The sequence below is a fragment of the Nelumbo lutea genome, chromosome 2, assembly GCF_056320005.1.
Source record: "Nelumbo lutea isolate HS-2025 chromosome 2, American lotus-T2T, whole genome shotgun sequence".
NCBI classification, from domain to species: domain Eukaryota; kingdom Viridiplantae; phylum Streptophyta; class Magnoliopsida; order Proteales; family Nelumbonaceae; genus Nelumbo; species Nelumbo lutea.
Genome location: NC_142685.1, coordinates 16913 through 40100, shown reverse-complemented (window position 1 = coordinate 40100; position 23188 = coordinate 16913). Strand labels below are relative to the sequence as shown.

The window sequence follows — 23188 nt, the reverse complement described above, 5'->3', positions numbered from 1 at the left end:
TTCAAGGAATACAAACAGGGTCTCATGTCATGAGTAGAGAAGAAAGAGGTAGTGAAGCCATTGTATGAAACAAACACCTCGAGAAAACCAAATCAACAAGTGTATGATAATAAAATTAAAAGCCAGGAACGCATAATAAAAGAAACCAAGCTGAAGAAGAAACGCTTAATGAGTACAGTACTAAATGACAACAAACATTCTATAGACGTCTAGTGCGGTCAATGCAGGAAACAGCCAGGGAAATAAAACCCGGTTGTCATAGAAAATGACCAATGAAAAAGAGTGGTTGGTTTAGAACAAGATGAAGGAAAGAAATGAGTAAATTTGAAATAGGTACCCCGAGAATTCACAGAGGTATCGTCAGAGGAGCGATCCAAATCGGCCAAGCTCCCTGAAAATTAAGCAACATTCCGATGGCAAGCAGCATACTTGCCGATACGTTCAAAAGAATAGAAATTAAGCAACATACTTCTGTCTTCCTAGACATCTTTTACGCCACTGAAGCAGCATACATCTGTCTTCCTGGACTTCATTTTTTACATACTGATCGATTTGGGCGGTTCATTGAGCAAGACAGTTTCAAAAATAACAGATCATTCTTTGCATGCCTTGTTTTCTTTCTTCTCCAAACCTTCAGTCTCTTCCTCAGATAGACAACTCGGCAATCTTAATGTTACAGGGTACTCAGATGTAAAGAAAACGAATTATGTTGCAGGGTACTCAGATGTTCCGGGGAACAATTTGTGGGAGATGAAACATTCACTTTGCGGGAGACAAGTCGTTCGTGGATAGTTTCGATCGGGGTGGGAATTCAATTGCATGAAATAGTTTGTGGGAGATAAATTGCTGGATCGTGGAAGATACAACCGTTGCTTTTCCTATTTCTATCATACTGAGAGTAAATGAAAATGTGAGAATGACATTTGCCATTTATGTTTTTCCCATTTAAATTTTAAAATGAGGGTATTCTCTCCAATTAAAATTCCAGAAACTATTATACTTCATTGGCACTTTTATAATAGTATAGATAGATATAGATTCTTTCAAATTACAAAAATGTCATTCTTTTTCTTATCAATTTTCTCTCTCTTGTTTTTTTTCTTTCAAATTACAAAAATACCACTTTCTTTCTTTTCTTATAAATTATAAGAATGTCATCTCTTTTTCTTTATAAATTACAAAATTGTCGGTCTCTCCAGGGAGACCTCGGCTCGATACCTCGATCAGAAGGAGACCTTAGTTTGGCACTTTGATCATCGAGGACTTAGCATCTTGACAATTAAAAAAGACTTTAGCTTGACACCTTATCAATTAAGGTACAAAATTGTCGGTCTCTCTAGGGAGACCTCGCTCGATCGGTCGGAAAGAGACCTTGGTTCGACACCTTGATCACCTAGGACTTGGCATCTTGACAATTAAAAAAGACTTTAAGGGAGACTTTAACTCGAGACCTCGCCTCTTAGGAAACTTCAGCAGTAACAGTTAAAGGTGACGACCTGCAATTTCCGAATTTTTGACTCGAGCCTCGAGCTCAAGTCTTATAATTCGAATCTTGCTCGAAACAAATAAGTTATGAGCGAGCCCTTGCAATGCTCGCACCCTCGGCTAGTTATTATTATTAAATCCAAATGTTCGTGATGCAGTTTGGCGCATTCTTGAGAGTAGTGGATCCGGAGTACAGTAACCATTTTTGCCCTTTTATGAGGTTTAATGCATCCGTGATGCGAACACGTCCGTCATGGTCACTAGAATCTTATCTAGGGTTTAGTTTGTTTCGCTTAAAGTCTATGGAGGAGAATCTTATCTTGTTTGTCGACCATAAAATGGATAAAGAATCATTTACGAATGGATGATCCATAAAGTTCATCTCTATACCGACTTCAACATGCATCCCTCTCCCATTCCTGTTATCTCATCATCTTTACAAAAACAAAATAAACAATGGCGGCTGCTATTTCCTTTTACGGAGCGCCAGTTAACTTTAGGCGATTAGCACGATCACCCAATAACGTCCGAAGCGCTGCACGGGTTCGGATGGCATCAGTGAGGTGTGGGATAGAGGATTTCATCGGAGGGGACTTAGTGAGATTTGATCTAGGTCGTTGGTTGTCAGACGTGGAAGAGCACAAGGCGCTAGCCATTTACACACCGCACGAGGGGGGTTACGAGGGACGTTACCTGACGCGGCTAAGGTATCAAGGTTACTATTTCCTCGACCTCTCCGCTCGAGGCCTCGGCGATCCTGAAACTACGCTTACGAAGATTCATCCAGTTTGCCCTGTAAGTCAGTTTCTTTTTTTTTATTTTTTATTTTTCGGCTAATATTAAAAGGCATGATATTTTTCTTTTGATAGGTTAAACTTCAATCATGATAATTTTTGGCTGGAAAGCCATGCTATAAGAAAAACTATAATCAATCAATCGTTATCAACAAAGTGGTAGCAAAAAAAAATAATAATAATAATAAAAATTCAACCCCCAGGGGGCTGAGATTGAGGAAACGGAATTGGTTGTAAGGAGCTTCTATTTGTTATATTATTATTTTTTTATTTGTTAAAATAAAAAACTGTCATGAAACCGAATTCTAGATCTTATAACTATGTTTTCTCGCTCTCATTTGGTTAGTTAGTTAGTTGAGGTGTCAAATTGTCAAGTAAGCTGTTGAAAAAATGCCTATAAATTGTAATGAGCTACCGAGTAAGAAAACAGAATACAGATGCAATTTTCTTCCAGTCTCTCTTTCTCTCCCCTCTCCTCCTTTCTCTCCCTCTTCCCTTTCTTCTGTAAATTTTTTTTATGTTCTTGACAATCTGGTATCAGAGCGTTCGGTTTTGAGGATTTCTTGGAGTTTTAGGAATCCTGGCCCAGAAAACAAAAGGAAAAGTGGCTGAGGAAACTTGTTTGAGAACGATGGATGATCAGATCAGAAGTCTGGAGACTCAACTACAATCATTCGCTGCTGAAATCCAGCAGAACTGGGAAGCAACGGATTGAATATTTGATGTGATCTTGGAGATGCTGCGAAATATGTCCACTAGCCAGAGCCGAGAGAAGAGTATGCCTGCTGAAAGCCTGAAACTGCCCATTCACCTCAAGAAGGCATTCTGCCAAACCCCAGACATTCTGGAGCCAGAGAAAATGGTCAGCAATGGAGGTATCAACGATCTTGCTCTAATTTCTCCCTCCCAAAATTTGATTTCCCCACCCTTGAGGGTTCAAACCCTAGAAGCTGGATCAGGAAGTGTAAAAAATACTTCCAGATCTATCAAATTCCAGAAGTGCAAAAGTTAGAGATTGCGGCAATGCATTTGGAGGGACGAGTGGATATTTGGTACCATGGATATCAATATCAAATAGTAGAAGAGTGGTCTATTGAGAGGAGATCATAGAAGAATTGTGCGAAAGATTTGGTGAAAAAGGATGCCAGGGTTTGGTAGAAGAATTTACTGAATTAAATCAAACCTCTACAGTGGAAGATTACCAAGAAAGATAAGAATTGAGGTCCTAGATGGGCAAGAATCCAACCTTCATGAAATCCTGTTTCATATCAAGTTTCACCAACGATCTTAAGGCTGTGTTCGGAATCAGTGTAAAATGTCATTGGTGTAAAAGTACACTGATGACTAAGAGTTTGATTCAGTTGTCGCCTGAGAGGCGGAATCCTAGATGCGTCAAGCGCATTGTTTTAGAAAAGCTAGATGCTGCAGTTTGGCTTGGAAATGAAAGTAGCAGCGACAATGACTATGAGTCAGATGGAGCCTCAAGTTTGGGAAGCCTCGATTTGCAAGATAAACAAAATCTGATTGAAACAAGGAGCCTGAATACGGAGGTGTTGTACTTTAAAGAAGAAGGGGCTACTGCAGATTTTCCCAAGGAAGAACAAAGGGTAGGAGGTGCTGGACAGATTCCACTATCCCATAACGAGGAAGCCAACAAAAAGTCTCAGGGCATACAGGACTTAAATGTAAGAGAACAGTTCTCTTTTGTCAGCATGGATAAGGGTGAACTAGGAAGGGGAATATTGGGATTGGGTTTTCAAGAGGGTAGGCTAGATAGTGGTGCTTGCTCCACCATGTCTACTCCACAGAAGTCTCCTTGTAAGGAAAAGACACCAGCTTCAGTCGGATTTGGCAAACAGTCTAGTCCTAGCATTCCTTATGCTATCCCTTTCCAACCAGGTATGGATGCCAATTTGTTTTTGGTTACTAACCAGTGTAGTATGCCCGAAACAGAGGTACCGGCATCCCACCTAGAAGGTACAACATGGGTACGATTGGAGGTGGAAGAGTTGGGGAAGGGTTCCTTGAAGGGAAGAGTGGGGAGGTGGATAAAATTTGGGGGCTGATTTGTACAGAGTTTGAGAATCTTAAACAAAAGGAAGGATATGTAGAGGGTTCAGTGAAATGGTGATGGATAGGGGAAATGAAGGGGTTGATTATGATAAAGGAGGACTTCAGACTTCAGTTTTGCAAGCTATTGGTGAGGGAGGTTAGGACGAAGAGAGGGCTGAAAGGAAAGGACAGGTGAAAACTTATAATAAAAAGAGTGAATCAAAAAGGAATAAGGAAAAGAAGAACGTTCTGAAGTGGAAAGTTTAATTGGTGATATCGAAGGGAATATAAAGTTTAGTGGTAGAGGTGATTGGAGAAAGGGTATGAAGTAAGGAGTGGTGATTTACAACTGATGATATTTGCATGATTTGTGACCATGAGAATAGTTGGTTGGAAAGTTAGGGGATTAGGGAGTGCAGGGAAAAGGAGGGTGATAAAGGATTTACTTAGAAAGGAAAGGCTTGCCACTGTTATGTTACAAGAAACAAAGTTGTTGGAGTTGGACAAAAGATGGGTGAGGAGTGTGCGGAGGTCAAGAGGAGTAAGGTGGACCTCAGACTTCTTGGGGATCCTCGGGAGGGATTGTCACATTATGGAGGGAGAATGTAGTAGAAGCAATGGAGGAGTTAATAGGGAGGTTCTCGATTTCCATCAAATTCAAGAATGTAGAGGATGGCTTCACTTGGGTGTTAGCCAATATCTATGGTTCCAATAACCATAGAGAAAGGAATGACATGTGGGAGGAGTTGTATGCAATTCAGGGTCTATGGGAAGGTCCATGGTGTTTGGGAGGGGACTTCAATGTAATATGTTTTTCCGAAGAAACTAGTAACTCCCAACAAACCATCACAACTAGCATGAGAAAGTTTAATAGCTTTATTGTTGATTGTGAGTTAAAGGAAATTCCATTGTTTCAAGCTAGATTTACTTGGTCTAACCTACAGGAAACTCCTTTGTGCTCGAAGTTGGATAAGTTTATTTTTAATGTTGATTGGGAAAACTATTGGGGAAACTTGGTGTCTAGAGCTTTGCCTAGGGTAACCTCGGATCACTGTCCTATAAGAATAGGTGGGGGATATTTTACAGCTGGACCTAGGCTATTTAGGTTTGAGAACATGTGGCTAACCCACTCGGACTTTGTGAACAAAGTTAAATTATGGTGGAATGAGGAATTGAGGGGGATAAAATGGAAAGGGGTAAGATTTCATAAGAAACTGCGGAGGCTGAGATCCAAAATAAAAGAATGGAATATGGAGCACTTTGGAAGAATTGATGAGCCAAAAGTGAATCTAATCTCTAGGATAGAAGAGCTAGATGAAAGAGAAGCTCAAGCTAGATTGGAGGAGGGTGACAGAGACATAAGGAAACAATTGAAGAAGGATTTAGAAGAGGTCTTATTAAGAGAAGAAATAAGTTGGAGGCACAAATCGAGGCATAGGTGGATCAAGGAAGGTGATGGAAATACAAGTTTTTCATGATGTGGCAAATGGGAGGAGGAGGAAGAACTTTGTGTCTAAGCTAGAGTTGGGGGGGAGGTTTTCACTAATCAGGAAGATATTGCTAGGAAGTTTGTGAATCACTTCAAATCGATTTATAGAAGACCCTTGGGTGAGAGGTTGGAATTGGAAGGGATAGATTGGCCAAGTCTGGATGAAGATCAAGTTAGGTGGCTGGAAAGAATTTTTGAGGAAGAAGAGATTAAGAAGGCGGTATTCTTAATGGATAGATCCAAAGCTCCAGGCCCAGATGGTTTTACAATGGCCTTTTACCAAGATTGTTGGGATGTGATAAAAAATGATCTTTGTGAGGTTTTTAATGAGTTTGTAGATAAGCATATAATCAGTCGGGGCATTAATGCTACTTTCTTGGCTCTAATTCCAAAGAAATCTGATGCCATCCATCGTAAAGACTTCAGGCCAGTTAGTTTGGTGACTAGTATCTATAAAATCTTGGCAAAGGTGTTGTCTTTGAGGATTAAAGAAATCCTTCCCTCCATTATTAGTCAGGCCCAAGGGGCATTCATCCAATGACGACAAATAATTGATCAGATCCTAGTTGCCAACGAATGTGTGGAGGAGATGAAGAGGTCTAAGCAAAAAGGCTTTGTATGTAAGCTCGATCTTGAGAAAGCCTATGACTTGGTGGACTAGCAGTTTCTAGTAGAGGTTTTGAGGAAGTGTGGGTTCGGGGAAATATGGTGTGGTTGGATGTTTGGTTGTGTTAGCTCTTGTCACTACTCCATCTTAGTAAATGGGGTGGTAAGGGATTTTTTTCCAGCTAGTAGGGGTATTAGACAAGGGGATCCACTTTCTTCTTTTCTCTTTACCTTGGTAGCTGATGTGTTCAGTTGAATTATCACAAGGGCTGATAGAGAAGATGTGATAAAGGGATGGAGAATAGGCACAAACCAAATTTCAGTAGCATTTGCAGTTTGTGGATGACTTGATGATCTTCTGTGGTGGTGGTTTTAGTGAGAAGGTGGGAAACTTGAAAGAATTGATTAAAACCTTTGAAGTAGTGTCCAATTTGAAAATCAATTTAGAAAAGAGTTGCGTTGCTGGAGTCAATTTGGACTTTGATGTGGTTGAGGCTATTGCAAATTGTCTTCAGTGCTCCATTTCTACCTGTCCTTTGTCCTATTTAGGGCTGCCGTTAGGGGCAAACCCTAAGGAGAGTAGGTTCTGGACCCTAGTTATAGAGAAGTTTGAAAAGAGATTAGCTGTGTTGAAGAAAAATTACATCTCTTTGGGTGGGAGGATCACCTTGATAAGAGCTACCCTTGCGAACCTACCTACTTATTGCCTCTTTGTCTTTAGGATACCATCTAGGGGAGCGAATATACTGGAAAAATTAATGAGAGATTTTCTTTGGGAACCAGGTGAAGGTAAAAAAGATCACTTAATCAGTGGGGAGGTTGTGGGTAGAAGCAAAGAGGAAGGAGGATTAGGGCTTGGGAATGTGCTTAAGAAGAATTCAGCCTTGTTAGGGAAGTGGTTGTGGAGGTGGCCTATGGAGCGAGATAGGTTGTGGCACGAAGTGGTGAAGAGTATTCATCGATGCTCAGAGAGTGGATGGGATGCTGGTGCTTCAAGGAGGGCTAACCTTGCAACACCTTGGAAAGCAATTCACAAAATTCTTCTGCAGTTCCTAAGTTGTATAAAGTATGCTGCTTGTTCTAGTAATTCTATTCGGTTTTGGGAGGACATTTGGGTGGGAGATCTTCCCCTAAAAGACCTTTTTCTGTCCTTGTACTCTATTTCTTTGTATAAAAAAGAGGTGATTGCAAAATTCCTTCCTTCAGTTTTAAATTTGTCGTCTTTGTCTTAAGACTTGGTTTCCGTAGAGGGTTAAGGGAGGATGAAATTGATTGTTTGTCTGCTCTTCTTGGTTTCCTCGATAAGGTTTGGTTGGATCCTTTAAAGCTTGATAAGAGGATTTGGGCCATTCACCCTAATGGGTCTTTTTCTTGTGGTTCCTTTTTTAATTTCTTGTGCCAAACCTCCTCTTAGCAAAGTTTCCCAAAGAAGTCTCCCCCCAAGGTTATGGCTTTGTGTTGGGAACTGTGGCATGGTAAAGTAACCACGATGGATAACCTACAAAAGAGAAGACCCTTCCTATGTATTTCTCCAAACTGGTGCACTCTTTGCAGATCTCATGGTGGGATTGTTATCACTTATTTTTATCTTGTAGTATCACTATAGAACTATGAGTTTAGGTTCTATCTTTGTTTGGGTGTAGATGGGATATGCCAACAGAAGTAAGTGCAATATTTAACCCTTCTATGTTCTATTGGCCCCATAAAAGAGGAAGGAAAATGTGGAGGTGTGCACGAGCAGCCTTGTTATGGATAGTTTGGGAAGAAAGGAATGCTAGGATCTTCCAGGAAAAGGGGAGAAGCAATCAGGCCTTGAAGGACTGCATTTTGTATAGGGCAATACATTGGTTAAAGACTTTGGATTTGTTTGATCATTTCTCCTTTATTGACTGTTGGAGGGATTGGTTATCAGTAGCAAGTTGTTCCTCCTCAAAGATAGAGGTAATGACAAGCTGACCCCCCCCTCCTCGCGGTTCTTTGAAGCTGAATTTTGATCAAATTAGTCAGGGCAACCTGGGTCCCTCTGGTTTGGGAGGTGTACTGAGGAATGAGATTGGAGAGGCTGTCTTACTATACTCTGTCCCTTTAGGTGTTGGTAACTCTATTAGGGTAGAGCTGTTAGCTGCAATACAAGGAAGAATTCTTGCAAAAGAAATGGGTGTGGAGTAGCTTCTGGTTGAAGGGGACTTTAAAACAGTGGTGACATCCACAAGACCGCCTTTCGTACAAACGATGGGCATTATGAGTTTTTGGTGATGTTGTTTGGGTTGGCCAATGCGCCAGCTATGTCCCAAGCACTTATGAATGACATATTTCGACCCCATTTGCGGAAATTTATACTAGTTTTTTTTGATGATATACTTGTATATAGCACTACATGGGACGAACACCTAGTGCATCTACAAATCACTTTGGAACTACTAAGGACTCATAAACTCTTTGCAAAGGAGTCAAAGTGCCCATTCGGACAGACTCAAGTACACTACTTGGGGCACGTAGTCGAAAATGGCACTGTAGCGGCAGACCCGGAAAAGATCTCAAGCATGATAAATTGGCCCCAACCTCAAAATGTTAAGGAGTTACGGGCCTTCTTGGGTCTAACAGGGTACTACTGGTGATTCATCAGAGGGTATGGACTGATTGCTGCCCCCTTGACAAGTTTACTCAAGAAGAATGGATTTTGTTGGACTAGGGAGGCCCAACAGGCCTTCGAGACACTCAAAACAACTATCTCGTCCCCATCGACACTCGCACTTCCAAATTTCTCGAAGGACTTCATCATTGAATGTGATGCATCAAGCCAAGGAGTGGGTGCAATTCTCATGCAAGAAGGAAGGCCACTAGCGTTCTTTAGCAAAGCATTGACAGCACAAAAATGGGCCAAGTCAGTATACGAACGAGAACTGATAGCAATTGTTCTCGCAGTTCAGCGGTGGCGACCCTACCTTCTAGGGAGGAGGTTCATCATACGAACTGACCACCATAGCCTGAAATTTCTGTTGGAGCATTCAATATTGTCCCCGAAACAGAAGCGATGGATAGCCAAATTACTCGGCTACGATTATGTCATTGAATACAAGGCAGGGCACGCTAACAAGGTCGTAGATGCACTGTCACGCCAACCACAACTATTTCCATTACTTCTCATGGCCCCAACGTGTTCCTTCATGAATCAATTAAGGGAAGAAGCTAAAAGACACCCACAACTGAGCAAGCTGTGTTCACAGGTCCAAGAGGACCCTACAACCACCTAGGGTACACAATGGAGAATAACTTGCTGTATAAACGTTGATTGGTGATACCACAGGATTCAGCCCATATTCAGTAGCTTCTTGAATTGTTCCACTCATCACCAGCAGGAGGATACTCAGAAATTTTGTGCACTTACAAGAGACTAGCCACCCAATTCCATTGGAAAGGCATGCGGAATTCGGTCCAAAAATTCATAGCCGAATGTGTCATTTGCTAGAAAAATAAGGCTGATACCCAGTGTCCAGCAGGTCTACTACAACCACTTTCAATTCCTACACAAGTGTGGGCTGATATATCCATGGACTTCATAACGGGGCTCCCCCTTTTCTATGGCAAGTCTGTCCTTCTCGTAGTTGTTGATAGATTCACCAAATATTACAATTTTCTCCCTCTCTCCCACCCCTTTACAGCTTCAATGGTGGCTGAGTTTTTTACTAAGGAGGTGGCACGACTGCATGGTACCCCTAACTTCATTGTCTCAGACGGAAACCCAATTTTTATGTCGTTTTTGGGCAGAGCTTTTCCGGTTACAGGGAGTGAAACTCTTCAAATCAACCAGCTACCATCCTCAAACAGATGGGCAAACTGAGGTGATCAACCGGAGTTTGGAAACCTATCTAAGGTGCTATGCAGGGGATAGTCCACATCAGTGGCTCAAGTGGCTTCATTGGGCGGAATGGTGGTACAATACCATGTATCACAGTGCAATAGGAATGACTCCATTCAGGGCTCTATATGGATGGGACCCACCTACCCTACTCCCATATGAGAAAGGGTCTATAGCAGTAGTAGCAGTGGAAGACCAACTCCTCCAGCGGGTGTTCGAAGATCTCAAATCCCACCTCTGTCGAGCCCAACAATGGATGACGGACTCTTACAACAGAAAGCATAGGCCGTCCAGTACCAGGTTGGGGATCAAGTCTTCCTTAAACTACAACCATACAATCAAATTTTAGTAGCAGGTTGCGAGTGGAACAAACTAAGCCCAAGGTACTTCAGTCCATTTTGGATTGTGGAACGCATTGGGTCCGTGGCATACAGACTTGACCTTCCAGCGATGTCAAAATTGCACCCCGTATTTCATGTATCTCTATTAAAGAAATGGCCGAAAGCGGGAGCAATAACAACAACCACCCTCCCATCATTCTTGAAGATGGCCAAGTTCAAACTGAGCCCACCTAGATAACAGATTTCAGGTGGATATGCAAAGGGCATCACATCGAACCAGAGGCATTGGTGGTATGGTCAGGTCTCCCACTTGAAGATGCAACTTGGGAGCCTTACTTGGACGTACAGAATAGATTCCCACATCTTGACCTTGAGGGCAAGGTCTCTTTCAAGGGAGGAGGGACTGGTAAGACACAAATAAGTGGAACAGAGGGACAAGTGTACAAGAAAAGGCCACGCTAGCCTTTAAGTAATTTAACTGAAAGCCAACCACTCGAACAAACTACATAACAAACTAGACAAGTGAGAGGCTGGGATAACAGAATTGTAACTGAGTGCTATAAATAAAGAAAGGAAATCCATAAGAGTGAACATTGGTTCTGGGAATTCAGCCTCTCTCTCTAATAAACTGGACAAGTGAGAGGCTGGGATAACAGAATTGTAACTGAGTGCTATAAATAAAGGAAATCCATAAGAGTGAACATTGATTCTGGGAATTCAGTCTCTCTCTCTCTCTCTCTCTCTCGTTTCAGGAGGTAGGCTTCCTCGAGAAGCCCTGAGTTAGGCAGTTACCTAACAACTAGTCTCTTTTGGAAAGAGTTGTTCAAGCTTGTGGGAGTACATCTACAATTAAGCACTGCATACCGCTCTCAAACTGATGTCCAAGCAGAGAGGCTGAACCAATGTCTTGAAAATTACCATAGATGCAATTGATGCATGACATTTCACAAGCCACAGCTTTGGTGTAAGTGGTTATCTCTAGCAGAATGGTGGTACAATTCAACATTTCATACTACCAATAACATGACTCCGTTCCAGGTCCCTTGTGGGTTTTCTCCTCATCTTTCTGCTCCTGATTTGATCCAAACTCCAGTTGAAGCAGTGTTAAAGGAAAGACAACACATGATGCAAACACTTTGTAGAGAAGATGGGCCGAATGGCCCATAGGCTGTTACTGTATATTATCTTTATGTTCTTCTTTGTAATGGGCCTTATTCTGGGCCCATACTCTTTTATGTTCCTCTTTTGTAATTTCTTGTTTTCAAAGTTTGAGAAATCCATCATGCAAAGTTCGGTGATAGTTTTTTCTTTACTGTTTCATGGTATTAGAGCCAGGTTAACAGCCCACTGTTTACTGTTTCAGCCTTCAAAGTATAGGGCATTGTTTACTGTTTCAGCCTTCAAGAAGGGGCTGGAATGAAGATGAGACTAGTACCACTTAGTTTTAACAGTCTCAGCAACTTCCCAACTCAATAATCAGCCGAATAGGGCCTCCAAAGCAACCCAGAAATTTCTGGGTAGGAGCAGTCCAACAACAGTGGCCGAATGAAGCATTCTCAGCAGCAGTGATTCCAGGGGTATTTCGGCTACTTGACAGTCCAGAAAAGAAATGAAAAATAACCCAGAAATCTCTGGATTAAAACAGACCAGAGGATAGCCGAATAGCTGTACTGTTTCCAAAGAAACTTCGGCCTTTTAACAGTCCAGAACAGTGAAAAAATTAACCCAGAAACAACTGAGCAAAGACTTACAGTAAGAGAGTCTCTGGTTTGAACAATAAACCAGGCCGAACACTTGTCCTCTTGGATGACTTCGAAAACTCTTTTCTCTGATTTTAAATTAGGCAAAGCAACTTGTTCTCTGATTCTTCCTGGTCACCGAACCCTTCTCCAAGTGTGTAGAAGCTTGGGAACCCTCCAATGACCTCCAAGAATCAGGCGGATGACTGTAAACTCTCAGCCCTAGAACCTCCTCATGTAGTTGGCTGGACTAGAACCACATGAGGGACACGCCAAGCAGTGGCCTGCTCTGATACCAAGTTGAAAAACAGTCCTAGAAGTAGGGACTGTGTTTGAAACAAAGAAAACTAGCAAGAGAAGATTAGAGAAGAAGAGAGAGCTGTGGCAAGAAGAGTTAGAGGATGAGGAGTTCGAACATAAATTCCCTCTAACTCTCTAATACACTTTTATTAAGTTAATCTTTTAGTAATTACAAGAGAGGTCTTTAGTTGGACAAGAAATTAGAAAAGAGGAACATAAAAGAGTATGGGCCCAGAATAAGGCCCATTACAGAGAAGAACATAAAGATAATATACAGTAACAGCCTATGGGCCATTCGGCCCATCTTCTCTACACACTTAAAGACCAACTCACTAAGGCCCAGCAACGCATGAAGTATTATGCTGATTGCTGACAAGCATAGATCAGAAAGGACTCTAGAAGTGGGTGACTGGGTGTATCTCAAAATACAACCCTTCAAACAGACCTCTATAGCCATCCGAAGCAACCTCAAATTAACCTCCAATTATTATGGTTGTTATCAAGTTATTTAGAAAGTTGGAGTTGTAGCTTATAAGCTTCAATTGCCTCTGGGCTTCCAAGTCCACCCAGTTTTCCACATTTCTCCATTGAAAAAGAAGGTGGGTTCAAATGGGAATTCCTGTCCCACATTACCATTGGTATGTTCTGATGAGCAATTCAAAATTGAAACAGTAGTTGTGTTGGATTGGAGGATGGTCAAGCGCAACAAAGGAGCAGCCATCCAAGTCCTCATTCAATGGTCCAACCTCAGTCCTGAGGAAGCTACATGGGAAGATTGGACCTTTATCAATTCTTAGTTCCCTAATTTCAATCCTTGAGGACAAGGATTGTTTGAGAGGGAGGCAATTGTCATGAAACCGAATTCTGGATCTTCAGTTGGTTAGTTAGTTAGTTAGCTGAGATGTCAAATTGTTAAATAGTTGAAGTCATCGGTTGTAAGATGTTGAAGAAATACCTATAAATTGTAATGAGCTACAGAGTAAGAAAACAGAATACAGATGCAATTTTCTTCGAATCTCTCTCTCTCTCTCTCTCCCTCTCTCCCTCTCTCCCTTCTCTTGTCATTTCTCTTCCTCTTCCCCCTCTGTAAATTTTCTATTCTTGACAAAAACACAAAATTTTAAAGGGACTGGGAAGTAAAGTAAGTAAACTGATATAGACAACTGCCTTTTAGACTTTAGTATAGATTATACCTTTCTGTCATCATATAAATATAATCACCTCCATTAATTTTGATGAATTCGTTACCACTTATAACTTTTATGATACCGGTTGATTGGTTATAATTGTTTTTGACATTGTGACTCTTAGGTACCATAGAAGCCTTTATTAAATTATAAATTTGACTGATGATGAGCAGCATTTAACAATGGTTAGGGGTGTACTAATTTATGCTTTTTGATAAATTCAAAACTGTTTTATTCTTGGCCAGAGTTTTGGTTTTTGACACTAAATAGCTAAACTTCATCGAAGAATGCTCAGGTTACGAAAAACAACACAATCTAAACAACAACTAAAAGATTCAACACAAGAACCAGAAAGACAAGAGCAAACAAAAAGCACCACTGGACTAAACAGTACAGACCAAGTAAACTGAGCACCAAGAGTGTCATGTGATCTTGGGAGGTCTCTACAAACAGCACCAGAGGTTGAAGATGCCACCAAATGATGGTCAAATACCTCTATCAGAGATCTCCCAGACATCAGAAATTCTCATAACACCGAAGAACCTAAAACAAGGGGTGTAGTGGCTAGGTGGCTTTATGGAGGAGAGTAGTGGCTGGGAAATATGGGGTAGTGAACTTTGGGTGGGATTCGAAGGAAGTAAGACATTCTTATGGGGTTTGTGTGTGGAAAGGGATAACAAGTTCTAATTCTTTAATGGTTTCTCATTATTACTGGAGGGTCGGGAATGGTTCCAGCATTAGATTTTGGGAGGATGATTGGTTTGGGTTAGGGAGTCTCTGTGAAATCTATCCAAGGCTGTACATATTGGGTTGGAAGGCTGTACCTATTCTGATTGTTATGAAGTCTCAAATGGTTCTGTGGTATGGACACCAAACTTCAGAAGACCTTTACTTGACAGGGAGATGGAGGAATGTGTGGAGCTGCTGTCCAAGTTGCAGTCCTCGGAAATCAATCCGTTAGTAGATGATAGAAGGTGTTGGAAGGAATGCAAGGATGGGAAATTTACAGTCAAGTCAATGTACTCAATTTTGATCAGAAACATGGTGGAAGTTGATCCAGTTGTGGAGATGCATTCCATTCGCGGAGTGCTTGGAAGTTTGGAAGGAAAGAAATAAAATAATCTTTGAGAAGAAGAAAAAAAGTTGGGAAGAGGTGGTGGCTCGAATCAGTTCACCAGTCATAGGTTGGGTGTTAATCCTGCCAGATTTTCAAGGACTAAAGAAAGAAGATTTTGGGGCAGACTTTTGGAGCTCTTTGAATGCTTAATTTTCTGGGTTCTGATGTAATTTGTTTTAAGTCTGTTTTTTTTTTTTTTTTTTCCGACTGTTTCTTGGGGGTGACCTCTTGTCAGTTGTCACCCTATGAGCTGTAAACTCTTTTCAGTAATAACTTTTTTTTTTCTTTATTTATCTTCAAAAAAAAAAAACAAAAACAAAACCTTTGCTAAACTACCTAATTAAACAAATACACAGAAAGTGACACTTGAACTCAAACCTTCATTTCAAAAACTTATATTTGGTACAGTAGAATAGTAGATACTAGATATTATTGATGGAAAAAAATGAAGCTTAGTTCCTTGGAAGAGAGCAATAAAGTGCCGAGTTGTCAAGGGTCTCTCCAGTTTTTAACAATTCCAAGCAATTAATCACGTTTGTTACCTTGGGGCGGTTTAGGCTCCGTTTGGTTTGTGGGAAGATTTGGGTGGGATGGGATGGGATGAGAAAGTGTAAAAAATTACGTTTCCATTGTTTGGTTTTATTGGGATGGGATGGGGGAAAATGTTATGGACACATTCCTTGGAAAGGCGTACCATCGCCGTCGGCAGCAACAGGAACCTGACCCACTGCCAGATTAGATTAGATCATCTTGCTTGTTCTTATCTTATTCTATTGCTCTTATCTTATCTTGTTAGTAAGTTATCGGATTAGGATTAGTTTATCTTATTATCAGGTTAGGATTAGTTTATCTTGTTATCAGATTAGGATTAGTTTATCTTTTTATCAGATTAGGATTAGTTTATCTTATCCTTAGCAAGATAGAATTGGAAGTCTCCCTATTCAGCAAGGAGACTCCCTAAGATTAGGACTCTTGTAATCTCCTATTTAAGGAGACACCATTATTAAATGAGGATATCGAATATTCAGTCAAGAAAGAGAGTAAAGGAGAGTTTGGTGATCTCTTGAACAAATCACCATTAGGGCGCCTAGATAGGTTCATCAAGAGCAGGGAGGAACAAGGGAAAACAGAGGGTTTCCCCCGTGGACCGCCACCTGTTCATCTCTAGCGAGCTGTATCATTCCTCCCCCTTGCTATCGGCTTTGTCCTCAAGGCTGCATCTAGGAAACTTCTTCTGTAATTCGACCTAGTCTTTCCATGTGGCATCTTCTGAACCCATTCCTTCCCATTCCATAAGAACTTCAGTGGCTTTCCTTGTTCTTCTTCTTAACCATTTGTTTGCATTGGATAGCAACCGAGTTTGGTTGCAGGGATTGGGATTTAGTTTCCCACCACCTTAGCCTTCAACCAAGAAACATGAAAAACTGGATGTATCTTGCTGTCCGACGGAAATTCCAACCTTTATGCAATGGTCCTTATTTTCTCAATGATTTGGAAGGGTCCGAATAGTGAGTTGAAAGTATTTGTGATTTTCTTAAAACCATCGAACTCTGCCTGTAAGGTTGAAGCCAAAAGAACACCCATTCACCGACTTGAAAGATTCTTCTGGTCCTTCCCTTATCACCATTTGATCCATGTGTGAGGTTGAGTGATGGAAAAATATCTGAGGTAGGTCTCTAGAGTGCGATTGAAGACCTCAGTTTGTCCATCAGACTGGGGGTGATAAGCAGAGCTCATATTGAGCTTGGTTCCTTGGGTCTAAAAATAGTTCTCCCTAAAAGTTCCTGCTGATGTAGGGTCTCTATCACTCACTATGGATTTGGGTAACCCATGCAACTTGAATACTCCTTCAATGAAAACTTGAGCCACTTCCTTTGTAGTGTAGGGGTGAGCTAGGGACAAGAAATGCCCGTATTTGATGAACTGTCGATTACCAGGATGGGAGCCCTTCTATAAAGTCCAATGAAATGTCTGTCCTTGCTTGGGTTGGGAGGACAGTGGTTGTAGTAACCCTGGGGTCGGGACATTCTCAATCTTGTTTCTTTGGCAGGTGTCACACTCCTTCACCCATCATCTGATTTCCTTCCTGTATCCCTTTTCACGAACAAACTCTGTTTATTTTCTATTGTATTCTGATAACCCGAATGCCCACCTGTGGGTGTCTCATGAGCTTCCTCGTATAGCCTCCTCCTGAAATTGGAGGTGGGGCTCAATACTATCCCGGCCTTGCTTCCAAACCAATCCTGACCTCCATTCATATATGGGGGAAGAATACTGGCTGATAATTACAGCAATTATCTTCTAGTGATAGGGTATTCAGAAACTTCCTTCCTCAACTATTCAATCCATCCAGGTACTTGCATAGAGATAGCTGTTATTTCTCCTTTAGCTTGTCTAGAGAGTGCATCTGCTATAACATTTTGTTTTCCATGGCAGTACTTGATCTCATTAGTCGTAACTGATTAACTTGTTGAGCAATCACTGTTGTGTGGGTGTGGTTAGTTTTCGAGTTCCCAGCAAACAGCAAATAGGGCCTCCACTTTTTGATTGCAGCCACTACTGCTAGCAACTCTTTATCATAAGTGGAAAGGTGTAAGGCTTGCCCAGTAAGAGCCATGTTGAAATAAGATATTGACTTACCTTCCTGTGAGAGGGCAATTCCCAACCCTTATCTGTTAGCATCACATTCTCATGTGAATAGTTGGTTGAAGTATGGGAGATCTAGGAACGGAGTCATAGTCATGGCTTCCTTCAGTGCTTCAAAGGCTTCTTCTGCTTGAGAATCCCACCCTCACCCATTTTTTTTTCTGAGCAACCTGGTGAATGGAGTTGCTATTTGCCCATATCCCCTGATAAATTTTCGACAATATCTGGTTAGACCAAAAACCCTCTAAATTCCTTGCTGGTTTTAGGCCTCGGCTAGGACATAATTGCTCGGATCTTCTTTTGGTCCACGGAAACTTCATGTTGAGAAATTATGTGACCCAGGTAGCCAACCTCCTTAACTGGCATTTGCTGAATTTGGCATACAACCTATGGTTTCATAGAATTTCTAAGGTTGCTCTTAGATGCTTCAGATGGTCTTCCTCAGATTTGCTATAGACCCCTATGGTTTCATAGAATTTCTAAGGTTGCTCTTAGATGCTTCAGATGGTCTTCCTCAGATTTGCTATAGAACAAAATGTCATAAAAAACACCAGAATAAACCAATGTTCAGAGAATTGGATCGGGCATCGACCCGGAAGAGGGAGAGGTTCACAGGTCAAAGATTCAATCGAGGTCCAATCGGAGGTCAAACCGTGATGACGTAAATTTGGGAATGATTGCAGTGGGGTGGGGCAAATTTGGGAATCCTCGTTCCACACAGGGACGGGTTGAGATTTCTAGCTCCATTGGGGAATGGAGTGAGGTATTTGAGTTCGGGGTCAAGGACGGGGTGTGCAAAACCTGGCTGTGTAGCCCTGTTGCCATTTCTAGTCATCATTTTTAGCTTAATTGGGATCAGGCCTAGAAATGTGTGGGACAGGCCTAGGACAATATTTCAGGTCCAAAGCCCAGCCTAGGGTATGGGCTGTGGTTGGGTTAAGCCCAAGCTGTAGCCAGGGGCAGAGCCAGGGAGACCTAAGGGAGCCATGGCCCCTGCCCCCGGTGGCCAGAAATCCCCACTTATATTATACTCTTTCATGTATATTTCCCCTTCCCCTACTTCCTATCCCAACTGTTGGCTCCCCTCGTAAAAAATTCCTGGCTCTGTGGGCTTGGTCTTCCTTCACCCTAAAACAGCCCAAACTGACTTAATAATTTGTAGTTTCTTAACTCAACCCGACCTTGGAGGATTCAACCCAATAGTCCAATACTGATCTGATCTGACCCGATTCATAGTCTTTCAATTGTAATTTATAAACATATTTTAGAGCACTAATGTTAGTTGGAATTTGATTTATAGGTTACAAGGTGTCACTTCCTCTATAATGAAAGAAGAAATCCTAAACTTGGTATGGGGTTAGAAGTCATACCAAATGAGGAATAATACCCTCTATACGTTGGAGTATCATGGTGCAATGGGTCAGGGCAGCAAAACCCAAACCTAACCTGAACTCAACTCTGGTTGAAGTTGCAAAACCCAAACCTAACGCTAAACTCGAGTAAAGCTGGGTTTCCGTTTAACCTGACCCATTGGCGTCCCTACTCAAACTTCCAATATCCAGTCTTTTTTTTCTTCATTTTGATCTGCATCTGATTGATTCATTCTTCTCTATTTATACTTCCACCATCCTAGGAGTCTTCCTTTTGTTTTCGTGCTTATAGTTGTGACATGTTTGAGTTGACTCTAGTTCCTCATCTTTAAAGTCGCCCTTCCTTTTTTTTCCAACAAATTGGATACACATGGATCCAAAGAAAAAACGAGCACCAACAAAAGTTGACTATGCGGTTCCGAGAATTAAAGGTGTTGGATGCAGGGTGACATTGGCAAAATATTTACTAGGGTCTCTTTTTAATACCCTAATCCAATTATAGACCCCCGACCAAGCCCCCCAACACTTTATTTATTTGTACATGCATATATGACATTATTCATATTAAGTTACATGGAAAATACTATACAAATTATTATTTTTTATCTAAATAAAAAAGTTATAAATGCAATATAAAATGCATAATAAAGATATTTGCATTGTTTTGGATTAGGTCGTAAAAGTTAAATCTGTTTAATGATATACTATACTTTTATCTTTACCCAATACTTTTACACTTGCTATATATGTGCCCTCAAACTAATGGCGGAACAGGATTGATGTAACAGACCCTATGTAGCTAGGACAAAGCTTAGATGATGATATATCTATCTAAAAATAAATGGCAATGCAGGCGCACGTAGGAAAACAGCCCATTGCCAGGTGGTATTTCCCACCAGAAGTTGATTACAGGCTTTCTCTATTGCCTCCTGACGCTAGAGGTCTTGTGCTGTGGATAATTGAGGCTAAGGTATTGCTACTTTAAAATATTAATAATTTCCTCTCTTTTGAAAACACTAATTTTTGTGTACCCAATAATACCCGTCAATCCAATTTAGGTCTTGTCCAAATCAGAATTACAGTTCCTTGCTCTGCTTCCCAGTCTCCGACCCAAGGTGAAGGTCATCGCGGAATGTGGAAACTGGTATGCTTCTTTCTTTAACATATTACATCAAAACAATCTATTATATATCAACCAAAGTGGCTGGACAAGATGATCTGATCAGGCTAAAAAAAGTGGCTGCAAAAGATGCTGTTGGATCATCTTAGGAGGGGTCTAAATGACTTAAAACGTTTTCTTGGCCACTCTACTGTTATGTTGATCTGGGCCGTCTGGCTATGCTAACCCATCCGAAGTCTTGGGAGACCGGATACATACCATCATGGTTTTTAAAACCGATCCGGTGACCAAACTGGTCAGGGGTCCAGTTAACGGGTTGAACGGTCTGATCATTTGAACCGAAAGCTTGGCCCGTTCTGACAAAAATAAAAAACGGTCAAAATTGTTCGAATAATTCAAATGGTTAACTGCCCGGTTCAGCGGTTTGCTGACCAAAATCAACGGTTTTGGGGGAAATCCAGTTTTTGGGTAAAACGGAATTGGTCACCTGACCGGTTCCCAGTTTTTCCGGTCCGACCATCCAGTCCAGTCCGGTTTTGAAAACCATGCATACCATTATGCTGGTCCCGCCTACTGGTATCATCATCACTTTACCAGATCAAATGGTTGTTCACGTCTATTTAAGAATACCCACGGTCAACCCTTCCCCTTGATAAATTTGAGTTAGACCGGGATCTATCCGTTGACATATCTCCCGCCACATTTCATTAGTATCTGTTTTGCAAGCTTCTCTCCTTTATTCATAAATGATCATTCTAATTGGATCAACGTGAATACACAGGAGGAGATTCATGTGGAAACCACTAAAAGAAATTGCAGGATTGCCGTCAAATGATGGAGGAGCAGCAGCTTGATCTCAGACCTAGACATTACTTTCAAATGCATAATAGAGGGCCGGCGGCCTCCAATCAATCTCATGTTTTATCTTCCTTTCACCTAAAAAGTTTTGTCAAAGCCTTGCACTTTGCCTTTTATTTTCACAGTTAAAATGTGTTATTACCAAAAAAAAAAAAAAGGCCGGCCCTCCCAACTTTTACATATTTTTAACCAGCAAATAAATGCATTTGCATAGAAATTTTCTCTAGGTTCGGATTGGCAATTTTAGGTTTGGGTCTAGGTCATGTTTAGATTAGGATATCTAATCTATAGCCTAATATCAAAAGGGCTTGTAAGAAATTTAACAGGAAAGATAAGATTTAATGGGGTGGGGGAAATTTTACAAACATTGGCTTATTTCTTCCACCCAAGTTGGGTTCAGGCTTTGCTACGCCCGGTATGTTGGGTCTTGATCGAGAGAGAGTTTTACTACTTCCTCCCAAGTTACGCCTGGTCTATTGAGTTTTAATTCTTCCACCCAAGTTGGGTTCAGGCTTTGCTACGCCTGGTCTGCTGGGTCTTGATCCCACTTATTCTTGTAATTTGATACTGGCGGAGTAACCTGTGCTGAGCACGGGAGTGATTGTTAATGTTGCCGGAAAAGAAACTTAACTGATTAGGACAGTGTTGGTAATGAATATGGTATTAAACATGTGTAAAAAATGGTGAAAAAGAAAAAAAAAATCACCTTGGAAAGGAAATGTGTATGAACAGTAACAAGTCATCCTGATGATATGCTTTGATGCTTCTCTTTTTCCTTGCCTCTTCTTTCTCTCTACCAAATTCTGTGGTCCTTGTTTCGTAGAGGTCTAAAATCAAATCGGGGTATACCTTGCACCCCGATTTGATTTTGTAGGTATTTGGTAAACATGTAATTTTACACCGAAAATCAGTGTAAAATTACATCGCTTGCTCTCTCTCTCCCCTTCTCCTTCTCTCTTGCCTGCTCTTCTTTGTCTCTCTCCTAACGTTCTTCCCCATACCCTGCATTTGTCTGCTCCGGTTGTGTAAACGGTTCCGTCGACAGAAATAGTAATGACGTTTATGGCATTTTCGTGTGCTTTCATGGACTCCAATCAACGGAGATCTAACGCCTGCCATACTTTCAAGCACTTGTCCCAAGAAACGGAGTAATCTTGCTCTCCTCCTTTTCTCTTCTTCTTCTTTCTTCCTCTCTGTGCTCTCTGCTTTTCTCCAACAAGGACGGCATAGGGCACCCACAAGCTATCAACGGACACGGTCACCTTGAGTCCGGTCTCAATCATGGCTTCCCCTTCCACTCCAGTGTAATAGACTCACCTGCCCGGGGTACAGATCCCTACACAAACCTTCTAGATTATTCCCACCAAGATCTTGCTGGTTTCACCTGTTCACCCCTGTTACATCTCTGGCAAAGACCAGTAGAAATGGAGGCATGGAGCCCAACTTGTATATACGCTTGTCGCTTTCAATCCTCATCCATGATTCTAGCTTCTCTGTGTATTTCCCTTCCCTCTATTTGTGGATATTGATGACCATCACACCAGTATTGATAACACGACTCTCAGCCTCGAAATGTTTGGGAGAAAAATTGGTCGAACCAGAACTTATCGTTGAAGTAGATGGGGAAGTTGGCGAGGTAGTACTCGGGTGCACCCCGAATGTGGGTGCCTAGATTGATTTCCTAGAGCTTAGCCACGTTGTTGACCACAATGAGATCAGAATCGAAGTAGAAAATCCGACGAATGTCGGAAGGGAGGGATGGGATCAAATTCGTGTTGAATGTTGAACCAGAACATAGCTTGAAGTGCGCTTCAGATGCTCTTCTCTCTTTCTTCCTCGCAGAGCAGAACAGGGATCCATGACAAGATTCAGAGCAGAGTAGAGTTTCAGAGTTAGAGCAGAGCAGAGTTTTAGAGTTTCACTTTTACATCGGAACAACCAAACAACATGTGAGAAAATTTCTAAAATACCCGGGTTCAATTTTCCATTGATCACTAAACCGGGATCAAATTTTCCAAATTCGAATTTACACTTAAAACAAGTGCAGCCTTAGGGTTTATATTTAAAACTCGTAATCCTTTCTTGCATGCTTTGTTTTTAAATTTAGAAAATGACAATCTAGACCCATTTTCTTCCCTAGTCATAATCTCTCTCTCTCTCTTTCACTATATCTCTTCCTGATCACCATACACCATACACCAAATCTATGTATGAAAACTATACAC

General features: G+C 41.3%; 2 protein-coding genes and 1 pseudogene across 8 annotated transcripts in view; 2 read left to right on the top strand and 1 right to left on the bottom strand.

The window, feature by feature from the left end:
- Positions 1-1048, top strand: part of LOC148867952 (GroES-like zinc-binding alcohol dehydrogenase family protein) — a 40242-nt gene extending 39194 nt beyond the window's left edge. For 4 of the 7 annotated variants that reach the window (XR_016108258.1, XR_016108250.1, XM_088973907.1 and 1 more), the window contains one exon: positions 716-1048. Coding sequence is in view for 2 of the 7 variants with exons in the window: in XM_088973907.1 (XP_088830033.1) it covers positions 716-754 (39 nt within the window). In the remaining 5 variants the exon portion in view is untranslated. Of the gene's footprint in view, positions 1-679 lie in introns of all 7 variants that reach the window. The other 3 variants (XR_016108253.1, XR_016108260.1, XR_016108249.1) reach the window with 2 other exon arrangements.
- Positions 1049-1314: 266 nt separating this feature from the next.
- On the top strand, positions 1315-21180 carry NDHN (NADH dehydrogenase-like complex N). Its single transcript, XM_088973908.1, has 4 exons — positions 1315-2280; positions 19839-19955; positions 20044-20129; positions 20887-21180. Exons 1-4 carry the CDS (start codon positions 1942-1944, stop codon positions 20957-20959), a joined length of 615 nt encoding a protein of 204 aa, XP_088830034.1. The 5' UTR covers positions 1315-1941; the 3' UTR covers positions 20960-21180.
- A 733-nt stretch (positions 21181-21913) lies between these two features.
- On the bottom strand, positions 21914-22881 carry LOC148867950 (putative galacturonosyltransferase-like 3 pseudogene; annotated as a pseudogene).
- Positions 22882-23188: the final 307 nt, after the last annotated feature.